The following is a 21,240-nucleotide window of genomic DNA, read 5'->3' as shown; positions in this document are numbered from 1 at the left end:
TTGCTCTCCCTTGTATATTTCAGAAGAGTTTGAGAAGGATAAGTGTTGAGCTTCACTAAATGTATGATAGAATTTGCCTTTGAAGCTATCTGGTCCTAGGCTTTTGTTTGTTGAAATATTTTTAATCACAGTCTCAATTTCAGTGCTTGTGATTGATCTGTTTATATTTTCTATTTCTTCCTGGTTCAGTCTTGGAAGTTTGTGCTTTTCTAAGAATTTGTCCATGTCTTCTATATTGTCCATTTTATTGGCATATAATTTCTTGTAGTAATCTGTCATGATCCTTTGTATTTCTGCAGTGTCAGTTGTTACTTCTCCTTTTTCATTTCTAATTCTATTGATATGTCTTCTCACTGTTTTTCTTGATGAGTCTGGCTGATGGTTTATCAATTTTGTTTATCTTCTCAAAGAGCCAGCTTTTAATTTTTTTGATCTTTGTTTCTTTCATTTCTGTTTCATTTATTTCTGATCTGCTTTTTATGATTTCTTTCCTTTTGCTAACTTCAGGATTTATTGTCCTTCTTTCTCTGGTTGCTTTAGGTGTAAGTATAGGTTGTCTATTTTGGATGTTTCTTGTTTCTTGAGGTAGGATTGTATTGCTATAAACTTCCCTTTTAGAAGTGCTTTTGCTGCATCCCATAGGTTTTGGGTTGTTGTGTTTTCATTGTCATTTGTTTCTAGACATCTTTTGATTTCCTCTTTATTTCTTCAGTGATCTCTTGATTATTTAGTAGTGTATTGTTTAGCCTCCATTTGATTGTATTCTTTACAGATTTTTTCCTATAATTTTATCTAGCCCCATAGCATTGTGGTCAGAGAAGATACTTGATACAATTTCAATTTTCTTAAATTTTCAAAGGCTTGATTTGTGACCCAAGATATGATCATCTATCCTGGAGAATGTTCCATGAGCACTTGAGAAGAAAGTATATTCTCTTGTTTTTAGATGAAATGTCATATAAATATCAATTAAGTCCATCTTGTTTAATGTGTCATTTAAAGCTTGTGTTTCCTATTTCTTTTCATTTTGGATGATCTGTCCATTGTTGAAAGTGGGGTATTAAAGTGCCCTACTATGATTGTATTACTGTCAATTTCCCTTTATGTCTGTTAGCATTTGCCTTATGTATTGAGGTGGTCGTATGCTGGGTGGATAAATATTTACAAGTGTGATATCTTCATCTTGGATTGATCCCTTGATCATTATGTAGTGCCCTTCTTTGTCTCTTGTAATAGTCTTTATTTTAAATATATTTTGTATGATATGAGAATTGGTACTCCAGCTTTCTTTGATTTCCTTTAGCATGGAATATTTTTTTCCATCCCCTCACTTTCAGTGTGTCAAGTGGGTCTCTTGTAGACAGAATATATATGGATCTTTTTTTGTATCCATCCAGCCAGTCTATGTCTTTTGCTTGGAGCATTTAATCCATTTACAGTTAAGGTAGTTATCGATATGTATGTTCCTATTACCATTTTCTTAATTGTTTTGGGTTTGTTATTGTAAGTCTTTGACTTCTCTTGTGTTTCCTGCCTAGAGGAGTTCCTTTAGCATTTGTTGTAAAGTTGGTTTTGTGGTGCTGAATTCTCTTAGCTTTTCCTTGTCTCTAAAGGTTTTTATTTCTCCATTGAATCTGAATGAGATCCTTGCTGGGTATAGTAATCTTGGTTGTAGCTTGTTCCCTTTCATCACTTTAAATATGCCCTGTCACTCCCTTCTGGCTTGCAGAGTCTCCTGCTGAAAGATCAACTGTTAACCTTATGAGGATTCCCTTGTATGTTATTTGTTGTCTTTCCCTGGTGTTTTTGTTATTTTTTCTTTGTGTTTAATTTTTGATAGTTTGATTAATATGTGTCTTGGCATGTTTCTCCTTGGATTTATCCTGTATGGTACTCTCTGTGCTTCCTGGACTTGATTGACTATTTCCTTTCCCATATTAGGGAAGTTTTAACTATAATCTCTTCAAATATTTTCTCAGTTCCTTTCCTTTTTTCTCTTCCTCTGGGACCCCTGTAATTCAAATGTTAGTGTATTTAATGTAGTCCCAGAAGTCTCTGATACTGTAGTCAATTCTTTTCCTTCTTATTTCTTTATTCTGCCCTGTGGTAGTTATTTCCACTATTTTATCTTCCAGGTCACTTATCCATTCATCTACCTCAGCTATTCTGCTATTGACTCCTTCTAGATAATTTCTAATTTCTTTTATTGTGTTGTTCATCATTGTTTGTTTGCTCTTTAGCTCTTCTAGGTCCTTGTTAGATGTTTCTTGTATTTTCGTCATTCTGTTTTCAAGATTTGGATCATCTTTACTATCATTACTCTGAATTCTTTGTCAGGTAGACTGCCTATTTACTCTTCATTTGTTTAGTGTGATGGGTTTTTACCTTGCTCCTTCATCTGCTGTGTGTTTCTTACTAATCTCTTTTTGCTTAACTTACTGTGTTTGGGGTCTCCTTTTCACAGGCTGCAGGTTCACAGTTCCCATTGTTTTTGGTGTCTGCCCCCAGTGGCTATGGTTGGCTCAGTAAGTTCTGTAGGTTTCCTGGTTGAGGGGACTGGTGCCTGCGTTCTGGTGGATGAGGCTGGATCTTGTCTTTCTGGTGGGCAGGTCCACGTTTGGTGGTATGTTTTGGGGTGTCTGTGGACTTATTATGATTTTAGGCAGCCTCTCTGTTAATGGGTGTGGTTGTGCTCCTGTCTTGCTAGTTGTTTGGTATAGGGTGTCCAGCATTATAGCTTGCTGGTCATTGAGTGAGCTGGGTCTTAATGTTGAAATGGAGGTCTCTGGGACACCTTTTGCCATTTGATATTTCATGGAGTCAGAAGGTCTCTGGTGGACCAATGTCCTGAACTCGGCTCTTGCACCTCAGAGGCACAGGCCTGACACCTGGCTGGAGTACCAAGACACTGTTAGCCACATGCCTCAGAAGGAAAGGTAGAAAAAGAAAAAAAAATAAAGTAAAATAAACTTATAAAAATTAAAAAATTATTAAAAATTTTAAAAAAAGTAAAGAAAGAGAGCAACCAAACCAGTAAACAAATCCACCAGTGATAACAAGTGCTAAAAAATTTACTAAAGCAAAAAAAAAAAAACAACAAAAAATGTACAGAGAGCACCCTAGGACAAATGCTAAAGCAAAGCTATACAGACAAAATCCCACAAAGAAGCAGACAGGTAAACACTCACAAAAAATCGAAAAAGGAATGAAATGTATATATCTCTCTCTCTATATATAAAAGGAAGAGAGCAAACAAATCAATAAAGAAATCTACCAATGATAATAAACTCTAAATACTAAACTAAGATAAACATAAAACCAGAACAAATTCCATGTAGAAAGCAAACCCCAAGTCTACAGTTGCTCCCAGAATCCACCATCTTGATTTTTGGATGATTCGTTGTCTATTCAGGTATTCCAGAGATGCAGAGTACATTAAGTTGATTGTGGAGATTTAATCCACTGCTTCTGAGGCTGCTGGGAGAAATTTCCCTTTCTCTTCTTTGTTCACACACCTCCTGTGGTTCAGCTTTTGATTTGGCCCCGTCTCTGCATGTAGGTCACCTGAGGGTGTCTGTTCCCACCCAGACAGGACACATTTGAAGGAGCAGTTGATTAGGGGGCTCTGGGTCACTCACACCCCACGGGGAAGGAGGGGTATGGAATGCAGGGCTAGCCTGCTGTGGCACAAGCCAGTGTGACATTGCAACAGCCTGAGGTGCACTGTGTGTTCTCCTGGGGAAGTTTTCCCTGGATCACGGGACCCTGATGGTGGCGGGCTGCACAGGCTCCCAGGAGGGGAGGTGTGGATAGTGACCTGTGCTTGCACACAGGCTTCTTGGTGGCTGCAGCTGCAGCCTTAGCATTTCATGCCTGTCTCTGATGTCTGTACTGGTAGCCGCAGCTCCCGTCTGTCTCTGGAGCTAGTTTAGGCAGTGCTCTGAATCCCCTCTCCTTGTGCACCCTGAAACAATGGTCTTTTGCCTGTTAGGCAGTTCCAGACTTTTTCCTGGACTCCCTCTCAGCTACGTGTGGTGCACTAGCCCCCTTCAGGCTGTGTTCATGCAGCCAACCCCAGTCCTCTCCCTGGGATCTGACCTCCGAAGCCAGATCCCCAGCTCCCAGCCCCCACCTGCCCTGGCAGGTGAGCAGACAAGCCTCTCAGGCTCGTGAATGCTGGTCAGCACCGATCCTATGTGCGGGAATCTCTCCACTTTGCTCTCTGCACCCCTGTTGCTGCACTGTCCTCTGTGGCTCTGAAGCTTCCCCTCCACCACCCCCCATCTCCACCAGTGAAGGGGCTTCCTAGTGTGTGGAAATTTTTCCTCCTTCACAGCTTCCTCCCAGAGGTGCAGGTCCCATCCCTATTTTTTTGTCTCTGTTTTTTCTTTTGCCCTACCCAGGTACATGGGCAGTTTCTTTCCTTTTGGGAAGCCTGAGGTCTTCTGCCAGCATTCAGTAAGTGTTCTGTAGGATTTGTTCCACATGTAGATGTATTTCTGATGTATTTGTGGGAAGAAAAGTGATCTCCACCTCTTACTCCTCAGCCATCTTGAAGGTCTCCCCTTAATGTATATATATATATATATTTTTTTTTTATAATAAGAAAAGAGTTTTATTTGAGCCAAACTAAGGACTAGCCCAGAAGCCAGCTTCCCGTATTACTCTGAGAAGCTGCTCCAGAGAAGCATGGTTTCCAGCACAGTTTTATATCTTGTCAGAACAAAGAACATTAAACAAGTCAGGGATACATTTCTTCAAGGCTTCAAAAAACAAAACAAAACAAAACAAAAAAACAAAAAAAACACCACCAACAACAAAAATCACACAGATAAGCATTTATATAGCAAGTCAGAATGGCCTTGGCATCTGGGAAGGGAGTCTTATCATCAAAGGAGGAGTACTAGCACTCGTGTCCTGGGAAGAGAGGAATTTAAGCTTTATTTTTAACATGGACATTCTTTACTTTTGGTCAACGTGCCCTTTTCTTTAATAATTAAAGCAGATGTACAATGTATGTTTGATAGGCCATAAACAGGATATTTTAGTTAGCATAAAATTCAAGTTAACTCATACATAAGCCAGAATGGCTTCTCTGTATCTCAATATGTGAAAATTTCTTTTATCACCCCTCAGGGTGGCATTTAACTTCCCCATGTGTGTCTAGTGATCTAGCTGTCTAGAGACAGCTCTAGTGACCTCTCATCACCAGTGGAATGTGGGAGCAGCAATGTGCCTGACGTGGGAGAGGAGGCCAGAAAAACCCATTCGGTATTCTCCTGGTTCTCTTGGAATGCTCAGTCTTTCCTGGGACCCAGCGGTGAGCTCTGAGAAGCCCAAGCCACATAGGCCACATGCCGGCCCTTTGGTTGACAGTCCCAAACAAGCACACCTCGAGCACCAGTCATGAGTGTAGAAGACTCTGGTCCAGGTTCCGGTATTCTGAGTCCTCCCAGCCGAGTGTCCTGTCCCAACTGCTGACGCACACCCCGTGAGCATAACTAAACAATGGTTGGTGTCCACAACCCTTTCTGTGATGCAGCATGGACACCTGAAACAGGGCCCATGGGCTTCATCAAAGTGGTCCAAGGCAAGAGCAGTTCTTAACTACAATATTTCTTGGCTGGGTCTGGAGATGCCAGTGCTGCTGTCTTGACCTTGCCACCCTTAATGTATATTTTTAAATACAAGTTGACTATTTAGGCAAGCAGTTAAGATGTCATCAAAATTAACTTTAAATTAACAAAGAATCAACAAATACAATGAATGTCTAATGAATAATTTGAAGAAACACATTGTTTCTTTCTAAAACTAACAGTTAACTTAGATACTTAAAATAAGTATGTCAAATGAGAATAAAAAAACAATAGTGTGCATCAAGAGCTGAATTCCCACTCTGTTAAGGTATCTTCAAATAATACCAAATCCACTATTTGTGCAGAGGTCTGTGGATGTGTGAGAAAGTCACAAACTGAACTAGTAGATTAACTATGGAAAATATCTCACATCCAATAACCATCTGCAAATTCAATCTCATCATTGACTATAGCTTGAGGCATAAGAGAATTGAATCACAAAATGAGGGTGAATCACTTTATAGCAAGTTGTGACACTTAAATGAATAGGACAAGATGTTATATTACAACTATTATTAAATTACTGGGTAACTGCAGTGCCTTATATGTAAGTTTACATTAGAATTGTTTTTGTAGACTCTTAGTATCAAATACAAGGGCTCACATTAAACTTATCACCTAAAATAAATAGTTAAGTAATTTCTTTTTTTTTTTTATCCTGCCTAGATGTATCCTTTGGTCAGAGACCTTTGAAAAGCATGCATATAACTCACTACATTCTTATTACATTATATTATATTATATTCCCTCTGGATTGTTCAGGTATATAACAAGTCTGTTGAATCAATAAATCTATTTAGATTTTTCAGACAGTATTTATTACTCTTGAAGTCTGAGGCCTCTGGAATTAACAAATGTGATTTTGAAGCCAATGTTTACTACTTGAATGAACATGAGAAAGTCATTTAATAGTTTTAAGCTTCAATTTTTCTCTGCCTCAAATGTTATTGCAAGGATTAAATGAGATAAATATCCTAAACAATTAGCATAGCGGCCAGCACAAAACTAATGCTAGTTACCATGAAATCATTAGGGCCAAGCAGCCTCTGAACAACAGAGCAGTGTTTCCCGCTGTGGGGACTCTGACCCTCAAGGACCTAATTTATGTCAGGGTGTCCAAGAAGCTATCTCTTCAAAAATATATATTTATATGTTCATGTATATTGTAACTTTTTTATTATAAATGCGTTCTCATTAATGAAATACAAATTAATTTAAAAGCACTGCTGTTTCCATAGCAAATGTATGTCATTTTTTATATCTTCAAGCAACTGACACTAATATGTACAATGACTGGTCACTGAGGTTTGATAATTATTTTGGATGTTGTGCAGGATCTCTTTCCATTTGCCTTCCCACTTCCACCCTTCTCTCCAGCCTGCTCTATACCTGGAATGACTAATCGCAACTCCATCTACTCAATTTCTTGTCCTTTGCCTCCTAATGGGTTCAGCCAATGGGAAAAAAGTGAGGTCGGGGTATTAACTCCTGAGATTCCTCTTTGTGGGCTGGCCTCCGCTACCATTCTCTTTCAAAGGAGAGGCCTCTTTCTCTGTCAGAAGGTCTCTGACAGCTTTCTATCTTCCTTCCATTCCTAGTTTTTGGTGATAAACACATTGCCCCAGGGATACTAGCCCTGCGCGCTACATTTTCCCTTGTGGTTTCCTTATACTCTGAAAAGAGTTCCATTATTAAACTCTCTTCAAATTATCCTAATTTAAGAGTTTCATTTTTCACCTGCTGTGTAGACCCTGACAATTATAGATATTCCAAGAGAGTCTTCATTCTAGAAAACTTTGGGAACTACTGCCTTATATACAGAAGGACCTTTATCTTTCCTCCCCCTAGCACATTCCTCCATTAACATACAGAAGGGAGGATTATTTTCCAGGTTGTGTGAGTCACACACCTGATTCATGCTTCAAGGGAAGTGAAGCCTTCCTTTTTGATATTTGTTTATTACAAATCTGCAGTTAGAAATTTAAATTGGAAAATTACAAATTCTTAATATTTCACATCCAAGTTAAAATCCTGTAAGAATCAAAGATCAGAATTGGTCTTTTGACTTTCATCTGCAATATTACTATTTGTCTCTAAGTACATGAAAGTCACTTTTTTCTATGTTTATGATTTGGATTGGTATAGAGTCTTGCATTGAAAAGAAACAATTTGTTGGTAAAGACTTGAGAATTTATGTGATTTTAGAAGATTGATCTCTGAAAATGTTAATGACTTTGAGCAGTACATAAAAAAATAGGATATCAGAACATGAACCGAATTTAATATTTGGTCCAATTAAAGGTGTTTATCACAAGATGTAACTTGTCATAAGCCAAAGACTGCCCTGCAATTTGAAAGTTGCATAATAAACTCATCAGTCTATTTCATTACTTTTTCTCCTCATAGACACAGAGCAAGAGAAAAAGATGGTCAGAGACACCTCATATCATTGTCATCTTTACCAGTCCTTAATGTGTCATTTAGTTGAGCTGCCTCCTAAGGAATTTTCAGCAAAGTCCCTTTTCTGATCCATTTGAAATTTTCCACAACTATCAACACCTTACAAGACAACTGGGGATTAATTAAAGTTGTTATAGTTTCTGAACTCTAGGTGAACCTTTGTAGGGTTGTTACCTTGTGAACTTCCTTTAGACTATTAAAGATGAAATAATTATTCCATTTAGACACCTGCCAGATCCTACTTTATAATTTCCACAAATTCTGTATTCACTTGTGCTGACAAACTAGTCATTTAAAGACCCTTTTATCTAAACCTTTTTCCTTTTATCTCAGTTCTGCTAAGTCACACAAAACATATTGTTTTACCTTCAAGTTTCTAAATCAGTATATCTTCTGATTTGACCACTTTAATGTTGAAATAATACACTGTTTGTAAGTGATGGAGAAGTTTTATGTTCACATATTTCTCTTTATTTCACTTCTTTAAAAGCTTTCTCCATTTCCCTCCATAAGTCCAAATAATACTTTAAAAAGTCCAATTAAAGAACCACCACTTGAAAAAGAAAAAATTCCATACTGATTCTTGTAGAAAATAAACTTTCTTTCACTTCTAATTCCTAATACTTGATTACTCTATCGTAGTTGTTTTACTTAATTTAAATATACATGCAGCTTGCATATATGACTCCTCCACCAACAAATTATTAGGAGAAAATGTTAAAATATATTTAAAAATTGAAAAATATGTATTGTGACTGTATGGTGAGCATACTCTCTGGCACAAGTAATCATTTAATAAGTGCTTATTTAACTAAACTGTTATTTACATCTTCTGTTGTCATAGTTGGATCAATAGAAGTAATCTAAAAGTAGATATTTAATTCATTATATAATAAATTTTCTCAGTTTTTATCTATTTCTATTACAAATCACTATGATATTTAAACATTTTTCCTCACAGAGTTTTCTGAAATAATAGTGCTAACTTCATTCATTCAATAATGCATTCATTTATTTTTTATTCATTTATTCAATAAATATTGAGAACATCTTGCATGCCAGACCGTATCCTAGTATTGAGTATATGTTTTTACCAAAATAGCATCTTATAATTATTATAATATAGAGTATTAAAATTGTTGTAACTAACTTCATGACATTCTTTCTTTATCCCTTCTGCTTTAGCACGAAGATACCTCAGAAATAAATATATATTTTGTCAGTAAAAATGATATATAAAATTCTGAATATTGTATTCTCTTTGAGTGATGAGGCTCTTATTTTTTTATCCCCATCATGTAGGTACATATTAGGTCTGACATTCATGCAGTCAATGATCATCTGTTCAGCACATACCCTATGAAAGCCTCAATGTTAGGTGCTGTGAGGGACATGAGGGTGTATCAGACTAGGATTCTGGGCAAGTTAAGGTTGACAAGGGACAAATACACAAATTATTCCAACACAAGACAGAAAAATAAAGTGCCGTAGAGAAATAAAGATATGATGCTGTTGGAATTCAGGATAGAAACAGATTATTCACAAATATAGGATTAAGGAAAGACTTTCAGAAGAGTTGGATTTTGAGGTGGATTTAGGAGGATGGGAAGAATTTAGTCACAGAAAATTGAATGGATAAGAAAGGGAAAAGAGAAGGTAGCAGAGTGCATAGAAAATATACTTTTACATATAAATTATACTTCATTAAGTCAAGATAAAATGTGTTTTCCAGATTATTCTATAACACCATTAAATTTTATACATAATTATGTTCAAGTATCCTAGTATTCACTTTTCAAATATTCAAGATAAGTTATTGTAATCCCCAATTTTTCCTTAGGGTGAATCAAACCCAGTTAAATCTAACCAGAATAAAGATGCAAAAAATTCCTCACTTTCAGAAAATTATTCCCAAATCTCTACAAATTGAATGTAGCTCTAAAGCTACATCAAGAAATGATTTTACTCTATTCTAGCAGTGCTTGTAGAGTGTGATAATTGTGTTTCTTCCAAATAGTTTCTGAAGCAAGTTACAGAACTTTATTATCACTATTTTTATGCACTAATATATAATGATGAGATAGAAATTTGATTGAAAATATTAACAAATGTTTTAAATACATAGCCAATTTGCATACTGTACTCTATTAGTGTCTGTGATGTGACACAAAACTTTCCTGCATCCTAAGTAGCTGTGCTGTGTTCCAATATGTAACTGGAACAGTTAAGAGAGCAGAAGCTCTTGGCTTTTTTATTTACCCTACTACAAAGTAACCAAAGACTCAAAGTAAAATGTTCATTTCCATAATTATATCTTAATTTATGCTGAGCTTTAAAGGTATCTGTTCACATGAGTTGTTTTTTTTTTTTTCTAATTGCCTAGAGTGGTTTCCCTAAATAGAATTCCCTTTCACCCCTTTCACTATGCTGTCCCCCAGGCCATGAAAATTTCACACTCATGCAATATGATGTATAGATGTCCTACACTCCATAATGACCTTAAAGTGGTTTCTTTCTTTGCCAGTTCTCTCCTCCAAATATTACTTAATGCATTCAAATCTCTTTGGGTGCCAATAAGTTGATCAGTAAATGGTCAATGTTATGATTTTGTTTTTGTGACAATTAGTCCTATTGGTTTCTGAGAATCACATATAGGGGCAGATCATTTAACTAATTATCACATGGGTTCCTTTCCTATGAAATATGTAACTTATTTTCAGAAAAAATACTTAGGCAATTTATTTTTCTAAAGATGTATTTGTTTTATGCCAACTTTATTCATAATAGCAAAATATAGGAATAACTCAAATGTCCTTCAACTGGTGAATGAGGAAACTGTGGTACATCCATACAATGAAATGCTACACCATAATAAAAAGGAACAGAATACTAATACACACAACAACATGAATAGATATGGAATTCATAAGAAGCCAGACTGAAAATGCTACACTTTGTAATGTTTCTACTTATATGACATTCTAGAAAAGGCAAAACTATAGTGGCAAAAAGTGAACCATGGTTCCCAGGGCCTGGGGTGGAGGCCTAAAGAGCAATAAGGAAACATTTGGGGCTGATTAAATAGTCCTATATCATAATTTTGGTGGTGGTTACATGATAGTTTGTATTGGCCAAACTTATACAACTGTACCCTAAATGGGCAAATTTTACCATATGTAAATTATACTTCAATAAATCTAAATTTTAAAAAGTAAAAATTCATTAGTATCACAAATTTTGAGCCTATATAAATTTATTCAATAATCTCTGAGATCCATTAAGAAAGGAAAGAAATTTTTTTTTGCTTTTTTCATTTGTAATTCACTTTTTTTTTTTTTTTTTGCAGTACGCGGGCCTCTCACTGCTGTGGCCTCTCCCGTTGCAGAGCACAGGCTCCGGATGCGCAGGCTCAGCGGCCATGGCTCACGGGCCCAGCCGCTCCACGGCATGTGGGATCTTCCCGGACCGGGGCACGAACCCGCATCCCCTGCATCGGCAGGCGGACTCTCAACCACTGCGCCATCAGGGAAGCCCTGTAATTCACTTTTATCTTTGATGATCTTCCCCCACCTTCATACCATATTTTATGAAAACATTTTGCTTCTATATAAGGATTGCAGGTGGTTTGAACTCAAAAGTGAGGAAGAAGGGCTTGGAGAAATATGATTTTTATAGACTGAATGTTTGTGTCCTCCCAAATTTCATATATTGAGCTTGTAGTTCACTTAAAAAAATTTTTTTATTTTCTACTGGAGTAGAATTGATTAACAACATTGTGTTATTTTCAGGTGTACAGCAAAGTGATTCAGTTATACATATACTTATATATATTCTTTTTCAAATTCTTTTCTCATTTAGGTTATTGCAGAATATTAAGCAGAGTTCCCTGTGTTATACAGCCTTGTTGGTTATCCATTTTAAATATAACAGTGTATACATGTCAACCCCAAACTCCCAATTTGTCCCTCCCACCTGTGCCCCTGGTAACCATAAGTTCATTCTCTAAGTCTGTGAGTCTGTTTCTGTTTTGTAAATAAGTTTGTTTGTACCACTTAAAAAATTTTTTTAACCTATTTATTGGAGTATAATTGCTTTATAATGGTGTGTTAGGTTTCTGCTCTATAACAAAGTGAATCAGCTATACACATACACACGTTCCCATATCTCTTCCCTCTTGCGTCTCCCACCCTCCCACCCTCCCTATCCCACCCCTCTAGGTGGTAACAAAGCACCAAGCTGATCTCCCTGTGCTATGTTTCAACTAGCTATCTATTTTACGTTTGGTAGTGTATATATGTCCATGCCACTCTCTCACTTTGTCACAGCTTACCCTTCTCCCTCCCCATATCCTCTAGTCCATTCTCTAGTAGTTCTGTGTCTTTATTCCTGTCTTACCCTTAGGTTCTTCCTGACCTTTTTTTTTTTCTTAGATTCCATATATATGTGTTATATGTGTTAGCATATGTATTTGTTTTTCTCTTTCTGACTTACTTCACTCTCTATGACAGACTCTAGGTCCATCCACTTCACTACAAATAACTCAATTTCATTTCTTTTTATGGCTGAGTAATATTCCATTGTATATATGTGCCACATCTTCTTTATCTATTCATCTGTCATTGGACATTTAGTTTGATTCCATGTCTTGGCTATTGTAAACAGTGCTGCCATGAATATTGTGTTGCATGTATCCTTTCAAACCATGGTTTTCTCTAGATATATGCCCAGGAGTGTTGCTGGATCGTATGGTAGCTCTATTTTTAGTTTCTTAAGGAACTTCCATAATGTTCTCTATAGTGGCTTCACCAATTTACATTCCCACCACAAGTGGAGGAGAGTTCCCTTTTCTCCACACTCTCTCCAGCATTTATTGTTTGTAGACTTTTTGATGATGGCCATTCTGATCTGTGTGAGGTGATACCTCATTGTAGTTTTGATATGAATTTCTCTAATAATTAGTGATGTTGAGCATCTTTTCATTTGCCTGTTGGCCATTTGTATGTCTTCTTTGGAGAAATGTCTATTTAGATCTTCTGCCCATTTTTTAATTGGGTTGTTTGTTTTTTGATATTGAGCTGCGTGAGCTGTTTGTAAATTTTGGAGATTAATTCTTTGTTGCTCACTTCATTTGCAAATATTTTCTCCCATTCTGTGGGTTGTTGTTTCATTTTTTTTATGGTTTCTTTTGCTGTGTAAAAGCTTTTAAGTTTCATTAGGTCTCATTTGTTTATTTTTGTTTTTATTTCCCTTACTCTAGGAAATAGATGGACAAAGATATTGCTGTGATTTATGTCATATAGTGTTCTGCCTATATTTTCCTCTAAGAGTTTTATAGTATCTGGTCTTACATTTATGCCTTTGACCCATTTTGAGTTTATTTTTGTGTATGGTGTTAAAGAAGGTTCTAATTTCATTCTTTTACATGTAGCTGTTCAGTTTTCCCAGCACCATTTACTGAAGAGACTGTCTTTTCTCCATTTTCTCCATAGTCTTGCCTCCTTAGTTGTAGATCAATTGACCATAGGTGCGTGGATTTATTTCTGGGCTTTCTATCCTGTTCTATTGATCTATGTTTCTGTTTTTGTGTCAGTACTATCCTGTTTTGATGACTGTAGCTTTGTATTATAATCTGAAGCCACACAACCTGATTCCTCCAGCTCGATTTTTCTTTCTCAAGATTGCTTTGGCTATTTGAGGTCTTTTGTGTCTCCATACAAATTTTAAGATTTTTTCTTTTAATATTGATTCTTCCAATCCAAGGACATGGTATATCTTTCCATCTGTTTGTGTCATCATCCATTTCTTTCATCAGCCTCTTATAGTTTTCTGAGTACAGGTGTTTTGCCTCCTTTGGTAGGTTTATTCCTAGGCATTTTATTCTTTTTGCTGTGATGATAAGTGGGATTGTTTCTTTAATTTCTCTTTCTGATCTTTCATTCTTAGTGTATAGAAATGCAACAGATTTCTGTGTATTAATTTTGTATCCTGCAACATTACCAAATTCATTGATGAGCTCTATTAGTTTACTGGTAGCATCTTTAGGATTTTCTATATATCTGATCATGTCATCTGCAAACAGTGACAGTTTTACTTCTTTTCCAGTTTGGATTCCCTTTATTTCCTTTTCTTCTCTGATTGCCAGGGCTAGGACTTCCAAAACTATGTTGAATAAAAGTGGTGAGAGTGGTGGACATGCTTGTCTTGTTCCTGATCTTGGAGGAAATGCTTTCAGCTTTTCACCATTGAGTATGATGTTAGCTGTAGGTTTGTCATATATGGCATTTATTATGTTGAGGTAGGTTCCCTCTATGCCCACATTCTGGAGAGTTATTATCATAAATGTTGAATTTTGTCAAAAGCTTTTTATGCATCTATTGAGATGATGATATGGTTTTTATTCCTTAATTTGTTAATATGGTGTATCACATTGATTGATTTGTGTATACTGAAGATTCTTTGCATTCCTGGGATATATCCCACTTGCTCATGGTATATGATTCTTTCAATGTATTGTTAGATTTGCTTTGCTAGTATTTTGTAGATGATTTTCGCATCTATGTCCATCAGTGATATTGGCCTGTAATTTTCTTTTTTTGTGGTATCTTTGTCTGGTTTTGGTGGCCTCCAGAATGAGTTTGGGAGTGTTTCTTCCTCTGAGATTTTTTGGAATAGTTTCAGAAGGATAGGTGTTAACTGTTCTCTAAATGTTTGATAGAATTTGCCTGTGATACTGTCTGTTCCTGGACTTTTGTTTGTTGGAAGTTTTTAAATCACAGTTAAGAAAGGAAAGGAATTCTTGATTCCATAGTATGTTTAAAGAATTTTCTTCTTTTTAGAGCACCAATAACATTTCCCTATCTTTTGTTTTAAAAATGAAAATTATGTTTCTGGGGAAAAAAATCCACACTGAACAAGTGCTTTGTTTTTATTGTTATCTTAATTATGAATTCACCAAAATAATATCTAAAAATAACAGTATTTTTATTAAATACAAGCTTGTTCAATGAGTTGATTGGTTATGATAATCATCTAGTCTTAAAAGAACACACTACTATTTCATTATTAGCAATTGCAAGATTATTATATTTTACATCTCACAGTCTAGTAAGCAACTGAGTAATTCAGAAGGACAACGAATAAACCCAGTGCTAGAAACTTTCACATAATGTAACTGATATTCAGATACAAGAAACAAAATAGCAGAATTAGAAGTCATCCTGAGAAGGATGTGTTAAACAATGTATACCTTACCTTTGTGCTTGGGTGGCATAGCTATTGTCATAAGTCTCATATGTCTGGTCATCGTATTCACCCCCATAGCCATCATCATAACCCTGAGGCAGAAAATGGTAGAAAGATGGATTAGCAATCAATTTAAGTAACTATGATCTGTTTTTGATTAATGAGATTTTATATCACTTTTCTTTTTTTTTTTTTTTTTGTAGTACGCAGGCCTCTCACTGTTGTGGCCTCTCCCGTTGTGGAGCACAGGCTCCGGACGTGCAGGCTCAGTGGCCATGGCTCATGGGCCCAGCCGCTCCGTGGCATGTGGTGTCTTCCCAGACTGGGGCACGAACCCGCGTCCCCTGCATCGGCAGGCGGACTCTCAACCACTGCGCCACCAGGGAAGCCCATTATTGAGATTTTATATAAGGTGACCTTAATTTAGTTTTTATGTGTGGTTACTCTGCATCATATTTTACTAGATTAACAATTTCCATACAACATTGAATAAAATTTCATCTCTCAGATTTTAATATTTAATAATTAAACTCAGCATATCATTGAAGTAGCAATACCTACTTCTGGATTTATTTAGAATTTTGAGCAATACTAATGAAAACAATTTTAAAATTTCAAAATATATATTTTTTGAAAAACTATGAGTAGATAAGAATAATTATGATAACCTAATGGTGACACTAATCTATTTGTTACAACCCTACTGGGATTTTTTTCTTCCTTAATAATAATCAAAATCATAATTAGGATTGTAACTAAAATCTGGATTCCTCAGTAAAGAAGATGTAGTAATTATTGTTTGAAAAAAAAGAAAGGAAAAATGTAAAGAAGAAAAGAAGGAAGAAAAGGGAAAAGGAAGGAAGAGAGGAAGGAAAAGGAATGAAATAAAGACTTTTCACTTAGTTGTGCGTTCTACGGCTTTTAAATCTCATGAGTAAAATTATGTTGTGTGGTGGTTTAGTTATCTGACTAAATTCATGCTAACAAAGTTAATGCAGATTTGTGATTCTAGAATGTGCAAGCAAGCTAGCAAATATACACTCCAGTTATACATTGCAAAACATTGATTTAGTTTTATTTCCCTTTGTGGTCATTGACTTTATTCTTAATCATAGCCATCCATCTTGATTACTCTCAACTTCTGAGAAAACCTTTAGCTCTTCTGCTTCTGTATCTTTGTTGTTGTATCGCTTTCCTTGGAATGTACTTCCATCCCACCGTACCAATTCTGTAATTCCATTTCAATCTGGAGGCTTTCAAATCTCTCTCACTGTGTTCAGAAATTTAAAGAGAAAAAAGTGCAGATGTGAAAGTTTCCATATTAATTTTGACTAAGACTTTTGAGTCCATTTAATCTGAAGACTAATATTTTTCATCAACTTAAGGAAGTTTTAAAAATGTTACTTCTTTATTACTTCCACATATGGTTTACCCATTATATAATGTTATTTTGAGATTTTCTGTCTAACCTCATTTTCTTGTATTTTTCCATTAATGATTTCCATTTCATCATATTTTTGCTCTGCAGTATGGAACAGTTTCTCCATTTGATCTTTGAATGTTCTAATTAAGTTCCTATTGATGTTTTAAAAAATTAATCTAAACTTAATTTTTGTATATGAAACTATTGCATAGAGATTATTTTAAAAGAGTACTGAAAGGTTTATGTCCAAAAATCAGCAGCTACTTGTCTTGTCCCTCTCCAACTTCCAGTTCTCATTTTGCATTTTTATCTATTATTTTAGTAGTATTTAAGCATTTATTTTTGTGTTATTAAGTAATATGTTTACATTTATGTTGTTTGATTTATGAATTTTAGTGGTCTTTCTATTGACTGGCAATTCATGTTGTGAAGGATTTAGTTCTATTGTAGACTCCTCCCAATATGTCTCCCTATAACTGTCTTCCTAATATAGTTTCATCATAATTTTTCATTAACTAGTAAATGTCTACCTTGTTACTGAGTAATAAATAATTATTATTCATAAATGATCCAAATAGATTAGTATAATTCTGTTTTATTTTCATATCTTTTTGTTTCTCCTAAAGTTTGTAATTGCTCATTCACTTTACTATTTTCTTGGTTTTCTATATTAGAATTATTTGTCTTCTACTGTCCCAATAGTTATCCTAATCTAGCAATAATATTTCCAAATATTCCAAAACATCAGATAATCTCTCACTTCCTTTTGTGCTTCATAGAGACCAACTCCCACAGGACCAGATCATTGCACTGGTCTAGACTGCTGAACTCCTGGGCCTGAAGGCAGAGTAGTTTTTCTCAAACCTCCCACCCACCACTGTTTGCATGGAATTCCCTTTTACCAAATTCCATCTTCTGCTTGTTCTCATTTCTTCCTGAAACATCTCTTTCAGTAAACTCTATTAAGAGGTATATTGGAGAGAAATATTTACATTCTCTCTCTCTCTCTCTCTCTCTCTCTCTCTCTCTCTCTCTCTGTCTCTCTCTCCTCTTTAGCTTCACTCTCCCTCCATAACTAGCTTCTATATTTTACTTTTTTGGGTGAAGAATTTAAATTATACAGAAAAGTTAAATAATAGTACAATGAATTCAACTACTCTTCATCTAGATATGCCAATTTTGTCCCACCTACATTATCTCACTATATATATGTATGTATATATATATATATATATATGTGTGTGTGTGTGTGTGTGTGTGTGTGTGTGTATGTATAAATATTCTAAGCCGTGTATAAGTCTGCTCCAGAAATATATTTCATCACTAAATAGCTCAGCTTGCATCTCCTGAGTATAAGGATATGCTCCTACATAGATACAATATTATTACTCCCTCAAAAAAGTTCACAATAATTTCATAATATCATTTACTGTGAAGTCCATAATTAAAATTCTGTTATTGTCAAAAACAGGACTTTTATAGCTTTTAAAAATTTATTTATTTAATTTATTTATTTTTGACCATGTTGGGTCTTCGTTGCTGCACACTGGCTTTCTCTGGTTGTGGTGAGCGGGGGCTACTCTTGGTTGCGGTGCATGGACTTCTCACTGCGGTGGCTTCTCTTGTTGTGGAGCACGGGTTCTAGGTTCATGGGCTTCAGTGGTTGTGGCATGTGGGCTCCATAGTTGTGGCTCACAGCCTCTAGAGCACAGGTTCAGTAGTTGTGACAAAGGGCTTCATTGCTCTGTGGCATGTGGGATCTTCCTGCACCAGGGCTCGAACCCATGTCCCCTGCATTGGCAGGCGGATTCTTAACCACTGAGCCACGAGGGAAGCCCCTATTTTGTTTTAAATCAAAATCCAATCAAGATTCATGAATTGCATTTAATCATTATATATTTAGTCTTTTTGGAACTAACATAGTCTTCCAACCTTTTATTGCTTTTCATAACACTAACTTTTTGTGTAGTCTGGACCAGTGTTTTTGCAGACTGTCCCACATTCTGAATTTGTCTGATTATTCTCATAATTACATTCCCACTGAATAGTTTTGAAAGAACACTACATATGTGATATTGTGTGGAACATTTACAAATTTAAAAATTCTAGTTCCACACGACTGATTGGTTGAGTATAAAAGTTGAGGCTGAAGATTATTTTCAATCAAAATTTTGAGGGCTTTGATTCAATGTTTTCTATCATTACATACCTGTGGTCTTGAGAATTCCTGCTACTTGTATGTGACCTAGTTTTGTTTTGTCTCATTTTATTTTTTCCGTTTCTAGATGTTTTTACATTTTTCCCTGATGTTTTGAAATTTCCCAATGTTGTGCCCATGTGTGTGCATTTCCTTTTATTCCTTGTGCTGGGTACTTAATAAGCTCTCTCCATCTGGAAGCTTATACTCTCCAGTTCTGGGAAGTGCTTCATTTTTCTTCTCACTCTCTAGAACTCTCACTAGTGAGATGTTGGATCTTCTGGATTGGCGCATTAATTTTATCTTTATGTCCTATGTGATATCTCTTATTTTTTATTTTACTAATGAGAGAATTCTATAAATTCATCTTCCAACTATTCTATAAAATATCCACACATACGTTCTAATAACTATTAGGGTGTGGAGAGGAGATTTCCTTGTATCAGCATCCTATCCTTATCCCAAGGTCTCATCTCCTCTCGGGTAGAATAAGAGTTAACAATGCAGTTAGAATTCTCAGTGCTGCAACTGGCAGTGCCTGTTCCCAGCTCTCTATCCTGGGCATCCACCTGGGTCTGTAACTGGGGAATTAATGATATTTGCCACACGTGTCTCTTTTCTAACACCCAGGCTATTGTTCTTCTGCCAAGTTTGGAAAAATTTAGCTTCTTTCATCTCCACGTCCTACTCAGGACTCAAGAGCTCTAACTTCCAACAGGAGGCAAGCAAGTTTTGTTTTGTCTTGTTCCTTTTTTTTTTTTTTTGCAGTGTTTGTGTTCTATAGCAAAGGGATAGAATAGCCATGAGTGGCAGGTGCAGATCTTTGAGGCCTTCAGCCTCTTGAATTCCCTTCCTTTCTCCTATTTCTATCTGTTAAAATGCTACTGATTTCTAAAGCCTATTTACATTACGTGATTTCAGGAAGATTTTCCTGCTTCTACCAAGCATAAGGTAACCCTCTGCCCTCTGAATTTAATAGCCTGTTGTTTTCTTCTCACTGTTACCCACAATGTCTAAACATATACCATATTTATTTTTCTATAATTTTCTCTTTTTAAATGTATGCTCCTGAAAAGCAAGTTAGTCCCTTTTTGGTGCCTTGTGATGCTTAGCATAGTGTATTCCATAGAGTATTCATTCAATAAATATGTATTGAATTGTTAAATTAGTACAAAGGAGACTATTCTCATCCAGTGTAGATATGGATTGACTCAAATCAATCACCACTGAAAAGGGAATATTACAAATGATGGATAGAGAGTAGTATTATATCTATTTATGAAGAATAGTTTTACCATTTGGCCTGTGGAAGAGTATTACATTTTCTTTCCTCATTTACACTTTCACTTTTTAAATATTAACACAGAAAATCCACAGAATAGGTGGAAATCTTTCCTGACAACCCACAATTTCCTAAAGCATATAGTGAAGTTGTCCATAAATACTTGTACTTTTGTAAAAGAGAAAGTAAATGTGGATACTGATACTTAATCTATTATTGTTTTCTACAATTTGATGTAAATATTTATTTGGTTTTCTTAGGACAGGTAAAAATATAGATCATGCTGGTGATGTTCTAAGGTAAATCACTAAAATAGATATGCTTCCAAAAGGACCAGTCAGTATCTGCAAGAGATTCAAATTAAGTAAGGGTATTCAACTAAAATATCAAAGCATAAAAGATCAAAAATTCTAAAAATTTTTCCCACTTTTGCTCCATTGTTTCTGCTGTTTCTTTTGAAGAAATTACTGGGGTATTATGTCCCAGCCTATTAACACATTTGTACTAATAAAAAGACTATTTTAGAAGTTACTTATTCTATCACAGTCTCAAAGTAGAATTTCCTAAAGAATAGAGGGTACATCTGATGTCCCAGTGAAGGAAAAACCTCCCTCTACAACTAAAAGTTTTAACTCTATTTCCTTCTAGTTGAAGACAGATGATTTGGCATCTCTCACAAAAAAGAAAATGCTCAAGGCGATAAGGTTCATTTCTTTTGGAGTCATGAAGAATATCCCTATTATCTAGAATTTCTTCATATTTATGAAGTTTTAAATTCTTTAGTTTTCTATATTTGAGCCAAATAAAAGCAGATCCTCATCGGATCTTGGCTATTTTCCAGATCTTCACCAGGTCCTGTGCAATTTACATAAGGTACAATATAAAATGTAGACCTGACATGAAGGCGTGAGAAATAATGAAAGAAGAGGACAAGTTCTCTGCAGTGTCCTGTGAATTTTAGATCACTTTATACATCTGAGTACTGGGCACAGCAACATAC

General features: G+C 35.7%; 1 protein-coding gene across 1 annotated transcript in view; it reads right to left on the bottom strand.

Moving 5' to 3' along the window:
• Positions 1 to 21,240, bottom strand: part of KHDRBS2 (KH RNA binding domain containing, signal transduction associated 2) — a 684,497-nt gene that overhangs the window by 55,492 nt on the left and 607,765 nt on the right. The window contains exon 7 of the mRNA XM_060022069.1: positions 15,348 to 15,430. Coding sequence (XP_059878052.1) covers positions 15,348 to 15,430 — 83 coding nt within the window. The remainder of the gene's footprint in view (positions 1 to 15,347; positions 15,431 to 21,240) is intronic.

This window comes from Delphinus delphis, chromosome 10 (assembly GCF_949987515.2).
Source record: "Delphinus delphis chromosome 10, mDelDel1.2, whole genome shotgun sequence".
Classification (NCBI taxonomy): Eukaryota; Metazoa; Chordata; class Mammalia; order Artiodactyla; family Delphinidae; genus Delphinus; species Delphinus delphis.
Note: the sequence above shows the minus strand (reverse complement) of the source record. Positions and strands in the feature narration are given on the sequence as shown.